The sequence below is a fragment of the Chiroxiphia lanceolata genome, chromosome 6 (genome assembly GCF_009829145.1).
Source record: "Chiroxiphia lanceolata isolate bChiLan1 chromosome 6, bChiLan1.pri, whole genome shotgun sequence".
Classification (NCBI taxonomy): domain Eukaryota; kingdom Metazoa; phylum Chordata; class Aves; order Passeriformes; family Pipridae; genus Chiroxiphia; species Chiroxiphia lanceolata.
In genome coordinates, this window is record NC_045642.1 from 61,918,399 (window position 1) to 61,928,594 (window position 10,196).

The 10,196-nt window shown below is 51.2% G+C and overlaps 1 protein-coding gene across 1 annotated transcript; it reads right to left on the minus strand.

The window, feature by feature from the left end:
* Positions 1–556: 556 nt before the first annotated feature.
* Positions 557–5,351, minus strand: LGALS3 (galectin 3). Its single transcript, XM_032691065.1, has 7 exons — positions 5,294–5,351; positions 2,997–3,050; positions 2,847–2,869; positions 2,131–2,532; positions 1,883–1,971; positions 1,451–1,619; positions 557–811 (listed from the first exon to the last, which is right to left on the minus strand). The coding sequence occupies exons 3-7, from the start codon at positions 2,862–2,864 to the stop codon at positions 656–658; spliced, it is 834 nt and encodes a 277-aa protein (XP_032546956.1). The 5' UTR covers positions 2,865–2,869; positions 2,997–3,050; positions 5,294–5,351; the 3' UTR covers positions 557–655.
* Positions 5,352–10,196: the final 4,845 nt, after the last annotated feature.

A 10,196-nucleotide genomic window follows, 5' to 3' on the forward strand; every position in this document is an offset into this window, starting at 1 on the left:
TGTTTTCTTTTTTTACTAGCCTGACTCACGAGGTGAACTTTGCCAATAAACCTCCCCACCCTTGAAACCGGTCTGGACTCTCACAGGAGTGATGAGTGGAGAGGAGCACAGGGCTCGTGACCTGCTCCATTCAGCACATAACACTTGTAGGAATTGGATCTCCCTTGGGAGGGAGGAGTAATCAGGAACACCCTGGTTTGGGCCACCAACTGTGTAGATGGGCCTTTGGAGCAGAGAGGGGGGACTTTTCCAGCCACAGTCTAATGGAGAGATTTTCCTTCCTCCACCTCTGAACCCCCTCCTGAAACACCTTGTTCTGGTCAGGCTCAGAGGCTCTCGAGTTATCCCTGTTTTCCAGTGCTTCCTAGAGGATTGCTGCCCTAGTTCACAGGGCAGAATGCCACAGGCTGCTTTCCCAAGTGCTCCTGTCTGTAGAAATCAAACTGGTCCTTGCTGTTCCTCTGTCTCTACAGCAGGAATTCAGCTCCTTCCCCAGCTGAACTCAGCTGGCCCGGAAGGTGTCGCGTCTTTGGAGATCTCATTGAAAACAAACTTTACCTGTGAAAACGTTTTATTGCTTCAAAGAAGTCACGTGAGAAGGCACTTTTGTTACACCACAAAAGGAGCACCAAGTGGGCATGGAGTGCTCCCCTGGCTAAATCATGCTGGGCACGACGCTGGTGAGGGTGATGTCCCCCGCGATGCAGAGCCTGGTGACCTCGTTCAGCCTCTTCTCGCGGAAGTTGTACTGCAGCAAGTGAGCGTCGTTGACGGCCACCTTGAAGTGATCCACCTCGCACAGGATTTGGAGCTGAAATAAAAAAAAAAAAAAACCAAATCAGCCAAAAAAAAAAAAACACCACGTTGGATTTGTTCTAGGAGAGGTTTTAAGCCACAAACTCGAGCGGGCTGGCACTGGCTGGAGGCTGCTGCCAGCCGCGTCCAGCCCCGTGGCATGTGGAGGAGCTGGTGCGGCAACTCTCAGCTGCAACACCAGTGACCTTTGCCTTCCCCAAAACTCTGATGGGCTCTTCCTCCTCCGTGTTTTATCCCACTTTCTTCCTCCTCCTGACTATGCCAGTCACTCAAAGCAGAACTCAGAGTAAACCTACTCTGCAGGAGAAAAAACTCAGGAATGCCAGTGGGGAAAATGCATTATAGAAACCTGTCCAACAACTGCTGCAGGACAACTGCACAGGAGGAGGATTTCACAATCCATGGGAATAACAGAAGTGGGGAGGTGCAGAAGGGAATCAGAGTGCTGGGAAGGTGCTGTAGGACCTGCTGTTCTGGACAGCCAGGGAAGCACATGGGGTGGCTGCCCCAGAGGCACCTCTGGGAGCTGATTCCTGCGCAAAAGCATCAAGGGCCTTCCATGGATCTCGTTGCCCAAACCCTCCCAGAGCTACTGGCACACTGAGACTGAGCTGGGATGGGGTTTTTTTGGTACCTTGAAGGGTTTTCCAGCTTCAAATGGAAACCTGGGAGCTGTCCTCTCCTCCTTCCCCCATTTTTCATGGAACTTCGAATTGCAGACGATGACTTTCTTGTGGTCTTCGTTGAAGCGGGGGTTGAAGTGGAAGGCAACGTCATTCCCTCTCTTGAAATCCAGTGAAAACCTGCCAAGACAATAATGGATTCACTGCCTTTTCCACAGAAGCCCTGGGGTCTGTTAAAGGGCTTCCCAAAAATAGCAGAAAGGAAACCCCACACACCCTGCTGGGCATCAACAGGGGATTTACACACCTTATTTAGTGTAATATTTGATGGTACACTAGAGAGGTGTTATTCAGGAATGGAAAGCAACTTCCAGCCCTCCATGCTCCACCCAGCAGTGCTCCATGGAAAGCCCTCCACCCCCAGTGCTGGACACCCCCAGTACCTGTTTGGATGGGGATTCACAGTCCCAGTGATGGTGATGAGCATCCGAGGGACGAGTCCTGTCTGCAGGGGCAGCTCGAAGGGGACTCTCTGGGAGACAACAGGGATTTTGTGTTAGCAAAAAAACACGTCAAAAGCCAAATCCCACCCCTGCCATCCCCCAGAGACAGCCAACCCCAGGTCCTTCCCACGGCCAAGCAAAATCAGGCACTGAAGACAGAAACCCTTATAATATGATGGAGCTGTTACCATTGGAGGAGCTGGTCCTCCCTGCGGAGGAGGAGGCCCAAATCCAGGGGCACTGGGTGGTTGTCCTGGGGCAGGAACCGGCCCAGGTGCTGCTGGTCCTCCAGGGAATGCTCCAGGTGCTCCCGGTGCTCCTGGATACGCTCCGTGTCCTGCTGGTCCTCCAGGATACGCTCCAGGTGCTCCAGGATATGCTCCTGGTGCTCCGGGATATGCTCCTGGTGCTCCAGGATATGCTCCCGGTGCCCCAGGGTAGGCCCCTGGTGCTCCAGGATAGGCGCCTGGTGCTCCGGGATACGCCGGGAATGCCCCAGGAGCCGGTGGCTGGTTCCCCCAGGCCGGCCAGCCCTGGGCTGGGTTGGCACAGGGGGCTGGGTTGTTGCTGTTGGACAAGGCATCAGATAACTGGGGACAGAGGGAGAGGAGCAGGGTTAGGTGGGGAGAGTCATCCTGGGATCAGGTTGAGTTCTCCAACATCCATCCCTTTTCAGCCTGCAGCGTGTCCCAGGGCAAGAGCTCAACTCTAAACTGTTCCCCAGGTGAGTGCCTGGGCTGGGGTTTCCAGAAACCAGTAAGTGCTGATGTAACTTGAGCGGATTTTGGGATTTACACGGGTTAGCAAGGACACGTTCCCATCCTTTCCAGAGGTTCCTACTTCAAGGCAACACTCCAGGCCTCCCCCCACCCCTTTCTTTTTTTTTCAAGAAATCCATACTCACGGAGAAACCGTCCGACATTTTTCCTGAAACGAAAGGACAGAGGGTGTTTCAGTCACTTTTAACAAGCACCATCCGAAAAACAGAGATTTTTGAAGAGGCTTACAGTTTACAGCAGCAATTGTTGGAAATTGCTAAGTTCCCATCACGTACCTGCCTGTCAGAGCAGAGAGCTCCGGTGCCACGGGACAAATCCTGGTCAGATACCTGTGGGATAAATGGGGGTCACTGCCATGAGCAGCCTGAACACTCGGGGGTGAATCCAGCCCAGGTGCTCTCAGGATAAAACCCACCACTGGGCTTACAACACTGCCAGTGTTATTCACTTCCCCAGCCCTGAGGCACCATCCAGGAAAAGATTCCCATAAAAACCAGAATCCCTGGGGGGGGCTGAAGCAGGGAACAGGAGCTGTGTCGGGGCTAAAAATCCAGCATAGCATATCAGAGACATGCAGCCACCCCACAACACGCAGGGTGGAGGCCTGGAATGCTGAGAGGAGGGTGGCAGCCGTGGATACAGGTCCCCTTTCTCCTCTGGTGTATCCACAATTTCTCCATACTGGTCGGAAGGCACTGGAGGAGGGACACACTGGCCACTCCAGGCCACAGAATAAAAGCTGCTTTACAAGTGTTATGAGACCACATCACTGCAGGGCCAAACACACACCTGCCTGTGCACAGGAATAGCCTGAGCTGGGTTCCTCCCATCAAAGGGAGCATTCATAGGAGAAGATGGGGGGGGTGAAAAAAAAAGGGAGAGAAAAGAAAAATTCCAAATTGAAAACAGAGAAGGCAAATTCTCTTTGAGAGCAACATTTGGATGCACAAAGCTCACAGCAAATGTGGCTGCCTGGCCTCAGGAATAAAAAAAACCCAAGTTTCACAACACACAAACAACCCCTTTGCCAGTAAAACACTCATTCTCCTGAGCCCATGGGGTTTTTAAGGCAGCCTCTCCACCAGCATCCAGCAGCCCGGAGTGTTTGGACAGCCTGTATCTTCCAGGGGTTTTATTTGCCTTCTGGGTTCTTTTCAAGCCTTTGGCTTTGCCCTTGGTTTGCCAGGTGGAGCTGGGGGTGCACACAGAGCTCCTGACAGCTTCCCTGGGATGGATCCAGATGGGTCAGGTTTGCTTGGTGCTGCTCTGATGGGAGTTCCCACATGATCCCCCTTTTCTCCTGCAACCCCTCAGGGAGAAGTGGTTTTGCTCCCTTCAGCCCTAGTGGGACAGGGTGGCAGGAGTGTCATGTCTCCCTGGCCAGGTCTGGGATGGCCAGTTTGGTATTTGTAACCAAAGTCTTCAAAACCCACTAATCCCCTGCCACCAAACGGTGCTGCCAGCTTGAAGCCTGGTGGTGACCCTCTTCTCTGTGCCACTGCAGTGCTGGAGCCCTTGGATACAGCTCTCTGGAAATGCTCCAGTGGGTTTTTTGCCTGCTGCCACGGGAAGGGGTTTTCTTCCACCTTCTTCGGCAGCGCCTCAAGGATGTATTCCATAGAATCACAGGATAACTGAGGTTGGAAAAGCCCTCCAAGATCGCTGAGTCCAACTGTTCACCCAGCACTACCAAGGCCACCACTGACCCATGTCCCCAAGTGCCACATCCACACGGCTTTTAAATCCCTGCAGGGATGGGGGACTCCACCACTGCCCTGGGAAGCCCGTTCCAGTGCTTGATAACCCTTTTGGTGAAGAATTTTTTCCTAATATCCAATCCAAACCTTCTCTGACACAACTTGAGGCCGTTTCCTCTTGTCCTGTCCCTTGTTCCCCGGGAGCAGAGTCCGACCCCCCCCGCGGCTCCGCCCTCCTTTCAGGGAGTTGTAGAGAGTGAGAAGGTCCTTCCTGAGCCTCCTTTTCTCCAGGCTGAGCCCCCCCAGATCCTCCTCATCAGACTTGTCCCCTAACTTGCAACAGCGTTTGGGCAGCCGAGTTTGAACTCCCTGGATCTCTCCCTCACAGTTCTCTGAGCTCCCCCCGACCCGAGGGCGGATCGGCTGCAGGGAACATCCCAGAGCCAACGTCCATAAAACACCCCGAGTGTTCCCTATATTCACACCAAGTGGGAAACCTTCTGTTTGGGAAAGAACCACAGGTTTTCTCCCCGTCGGCGCTATTCCCGCAGCGCCTTTCCCGGGTGTGTCCGGCTGTCCGCAGCCTCCCGCGCACCGACACTCCCTCCCACCCCTCCTCGTGGGTTTTGGGGCACCCCGCGAGTCGCAAACAGCCTCGTAGCTCCTTAATAGTCCCCACCCCACCATTATCCCGAGCATCCCCCAAAACCAGCAAGGGCTTTCTGTGCCCCCCGGACGGCCGCCCTGGGAGGGCACGCGCGTCCCACCTCCCACTCCCAGGGGGACGAGCGCACCCTCAACCCATCCTTTTCGAGGATGTGTGTGCCTTGTCCCCCCGGAACCCCCCGGGATGCCCCCGGGGCCCATCCCCTCACCTGCGTGCGGCGGCTCCCGCGGCCTCTCTGGGCTCCCGCACCGGGACACGGCGGGATCCGCCCGCAGGGGCGGGGATGGGGCGGGCACCGGGAGCGGCCACCCACGGGGTGCCCACGCCGGGGAGACCCGTGACAGCTCGGGAGCGGCGTCTTGTTTCCCTTTATCAGGCGGTGACACCACCAAGGGCGGGGAGAATCCACAGGGAATCACTTGGTTTCCTCGCGGTTTGTGCCTCGCGCGTGTCCATTCCACTTGATCCCATTTCCCTGGGAGATCCCCTCCCCGCCTGGAGTCACTGCCGGGTGTTTGTTCCTGCAAGAGATTTGTCTGTGCATGTCGCGGCTCCACTCCCCCCCCCCTCAGCTTTAGCGAAGCTCAGTAAAACTCAAATTGGCTTCTACACTTTGAAAGTTTTCTGCTTCTCTCTGAAACTACCAAAAATAAAATCCGAAAAAAAAAAAAAAAAAAAAAAGCCTCGGGGCTGGCAGAGGACGGGCTCTGGGAAGCTGTAAGAGGCAGCTGGAATTTCAACAAGCCCAGTTTTATTTGAGGTTGAGGGTGAATCATCTCCAGTTTGCTCAATGGGCCCCACAGCTTAAAGCAACGGAAAAGAAAAAGGTGGTTTTGTGCTGCAGTTCTGATCTGCTGCACCCTGCTCCTGGGGGAAGGGAAGGAGAAGGGGAAGAGAAAGGGAAGAGAAAGAGAAGAGAAAGAAAAGAGTAAAATGGAATGGAATAGAAAAGAATAGATTTCATTTGGAAGAGACCCACAATGATCATCTAATCCACCTGCCTGACCAATTCAGGGCTGACCAAAGTTTATTAAGGGACCCACCCTTTAATTGGTGTCATTACAGGCGTAGAAACTGCTCCTTCAAGGCAGCAGCTGAACTACTGGGTTTAGCTGACACTGCAGCTGATGTTCAAAAAAAAAAAGGGAAAGTCTGTTGACTTTGGTCTAAATGAATTTTAGTATAAATTATTCTGTTTCAGCTCTGCTTGTCTAAAAGATTGGGCTTCAGAGAGAGCAGCCTCCTCTCCACTCGGGCATCAGCCTGGATTTTAACATCCTTCAGTTTCGTGTAACACTTGTCACAGGGATTCAGACCAAACTTAAGTGTGTAAAAATGTCTGTGGGAGTGGTTGGGAATTAAGTATTTCAGGGAATTAAGTATTTATTAATATATTATTATATTAATATACTATTATATATAATATATTTTAATATAATATACTATATTTTACTATAATATTAATATAATTATTATATTATTGTATAAATGCATTATTATCTATTATATTTTAATATAATATACTATATTTTACTATAATATTAATATAATTATTATATTAATATATTAGTATATATATATATATAAAGTATATATTCCTTAATTTCAGGAATTAAGTATATCTATTATATACTTAATATATATTAAGTGTATTATTGTATAAGAAATATACTTAATCAGGGAGTGTTTCTTCACTTGCCTCTCACAGCCCCCAACCCACCCCATAGTGAATAGACACCACGATGTCTTGGGGGGTGTTTTAAGGTAAAGGGACCCAGAGAGGATTTAAACCAGTTCTGCTGAAGGATCCCTGATATATGGTGTGAGGATCTGGAGCTTCCTGAGCCTGTAACACAGGCAGAAGGAGATCCCTGCTCTTCAGAAGGACCCTGCAAGGCCTTGTTCCAGCACCTCCCTAAAACAGCCTTTCTGAGAGGACATGAACCAGGTGCACAAGTGGATTAAAGTGACAGGCACCAAGTGTTTATGAGCAGGTTTTGATGGGACAAGAGGAAACTGCCTCAGGTTGCACCAGGGGAGGGTTAGATTGGATGTTAGGAAAAATTTCTTCGCTGGAAGGGTGATCATTGGACAGGCATTGGAGCTGGCTGCCCAGGGCAGTGGTGGAGTCCCCCTCCCTGGAGGGATTAAAAAGCCATGTGGGATGTGGCACCTGGGGACATGGGTTAGTGGTGGCCTTGGCAGTGCTGGAGGAATGGCTGGACTCGATGATCATAGAGGGCTTTTCCAACCTAAAAGATTCTGTGATTCTATGGTTTCAGGTACTGGTGACTTCTACCTTCACAGACAAGGCTGTCCTTAGTGCACAGCTTTTTCCCTTCCACCCTAAGACTCCCCCCAGATGTCTTTGGCGAGGGAGATTTCAATCAAAAGCCTCTATTGCTATTTTCAGGATTTCACTTGAACGCTCCAAAACTTACCAAAAATGTTTGCCTGGCTTTTTTTCCAGCTCCAATGCCATAAACTTTGTGCTTCCCGTTATGCAGCAGACACATGGTATTAAAAAATTATGTGACCACAAGCCAGTGAATACACAAATCAAAATGTGAGCTAATTCCTTCACTTAAATGAACCCAAGCTGCAGTGAGGACGATGAGTGAGGTCGGACGGGGCTTGGAGCAACCTGGTTTAGTGGAAGGTGTCCCTGCCCATGGCAGGGGGTTGGAATGAGATGGGCTTTAAGGTCCCTTCCAACCCAAATCATTCTGTGATTCAGCATCCACAGGGGGGCAGGGGGGTTGCTGAGAGCCCTTTGCACGCAGAGCTGAGATGTCCAACGATGCCCCCACGTCATCTGAGTCACCCTGTGGTGACTCACACGGCCTGAGCGAGGTGTGGCCACTGTGGTTTTACACTTTTGCCTCTCGGGATTGGGAAAAGCGAGCAGCTGGTTTATTGCCAGAGCTCTGAGCAGGCAGGGCAGGGCAGGAACACCCAGCGATCCCATCCCTCACTCGCAGTGTTGGGATGCCCGGCCGAGCAACCCCGGGCTGGCTGCTCTTTCAAAGTGGATGAAGAATTTAGTCATGCCTTAAAAAAATGGGCATATTCTGTGGGTTTGAATTTTTTATTTTTTTTTTTAAGGCACTCCTAATTATCCTGTTTGCTTTAGAGACTCTCAGGGTAAAATGCAGCCCCGCTCAGCGCCATGGACAGTTTAAAACCACGAGGTGGGAGATGGAGGACCCAGGGAGGCAGGTTGGCCACAAGAGCACCCCATTCCTTAGGGATGTGCCCTTCACTGCAGCCAAACACAGTCTCTAAGCACAATTTTCTTTCCCTCCCATTTTAAAATGCCCAGCACTTATCCAACAGCAAGGGCTGAGTGATGCATAATGTTGGCTGGGTTTGGCTGGGGGAGAGTTAATGGTCTTCCCTGGAGCTGGTAGAGGGCTGTGGTTTGGGTTTCTGTTTGAAAGAATTTTGGTAACACAGGGATGTTTTGGTTCTTGCTGAGCAGTGCTTACACATGGATTCTCTGCTCCTCACCCCACCCCACCGGCAGGGAGGCTGGGAGGGGACACACGTGGCTGATCCAAGGGATATTCCATGCTGTGTGGTGTCATGCTCAGCATAAGAAGTTGGGGCAAGAAAGAGGAAAGGGGGGATGTTTGGAGTGATGCCGTTTGCCCTCCCAAGTCACCGTTGCATGTTGGATTCCTGCTTTCCTGGGGATGGCTGAGCCCCTGCCTGCCCGTGGGAAGCAGGGAATGAATTCCCTGTTTTGTCCACTTGTGGGTGGCTTTTGCTTTCCCTATTAAATTGTCTTTATCTCAGCCAATGAGTTTTTTTACTTCTACCCTTCCAGTCCTCTGCCCATCCCACCGGGGTAAAGCGAGCAAGCGGCTCACAACAAACAGCCTCAGAATCATGGGATCACAGAATTACTGAGGGTGGAAAAGACCTGTAAGATCCAGCAATAAGGCCAGAGATGAGCTAATTATCTCAGTTGCACAACGGGCTCAGGGTCAGTCCAGGACTGGGGGTAACTCACCCACCAACTCCGGGTCCCCAAGGCACTCAGGCCTCGACCTGTGGTCACGTATAAATGAGTTTGCAGTTCCAACTCAGAATCATCCACCCTTCACTTGGTCCCAGTGCCCTTTATGCTGACTTACACCAGGAGTTAGTGTCTTCTGCATCTTCTGTTCTTGTGGATACTCAGTCTCCCAGAGGCAAAAGACCTCACCCCAATGGATAATCAAACTCTGTGAAGTTAAATAACCTTAAAGCAGCAATTTCAAACTATTTAGTGGAAATTGATAACCAGAAAGCTGCTCTTCTCTGTTTGATCATAAATTAAGTTGAAGAAAATCAAACTAGAGGACAAGAAGCTCGATGGCACAAGAGACCCACTTCCCTTCACAGAGCAGAACAACCCACATCCACATGATTGTCTCAGTCTCATGATTTTCTGTGGCCTGACTCGTGTTTGGAGCTGGCAGCACCCCCCCGTGCAATGTTTGGGCTGCAGATCTGCCACTGAGACCAAGCTTGGCACAATCCCAAAGTGTTAAACCCGGCCATCATCTCTCCTTCCTCCCTGTGGGACATCCCAGGCTGGGGAATGGGAACAGTGACAATGTCACCTCCTTCCTCAGAGCCAGGAAAGACTTTCCCAGTGCCACAGGTGCCTCTGTGGAGCCCCACACTGCACCTCCCCCAGGGGTTATTGCACTCTCAGCCCTGCATTCCAGTGGCTGAGTCACCTCCAACTCTCCTCAGCAATAAAAAAGGGCATTGCTGCAAAATCAGGCAACAGGAATCTTCAGGAATCTCCTCCGTGACCTGCCAGACTTGTGCAATGTCCTTCCAGGACTTCTGAGAACAGGGAATTGAATGGCCCATTCCAGAGCTTCCTTGGCTGCACCACTCACCTCCCCCTCTCCAAACATCCCCTTGCCCCAGCACTGGTGAAAAACTCCACGAGAGGGAGGTTGAGACCTTCAGTAACTCAAGTCTGATGGTAAAGAAAGGCAAAATCAGCTGATAAAGAGTCCAGATCTCACAGCCCCACCCCTGCTGCTCACATGTACCAGCAAGTCTGGCCTCGCTCTCTTTATCTTCCTTTTATTCTCTCTTCATAAAGC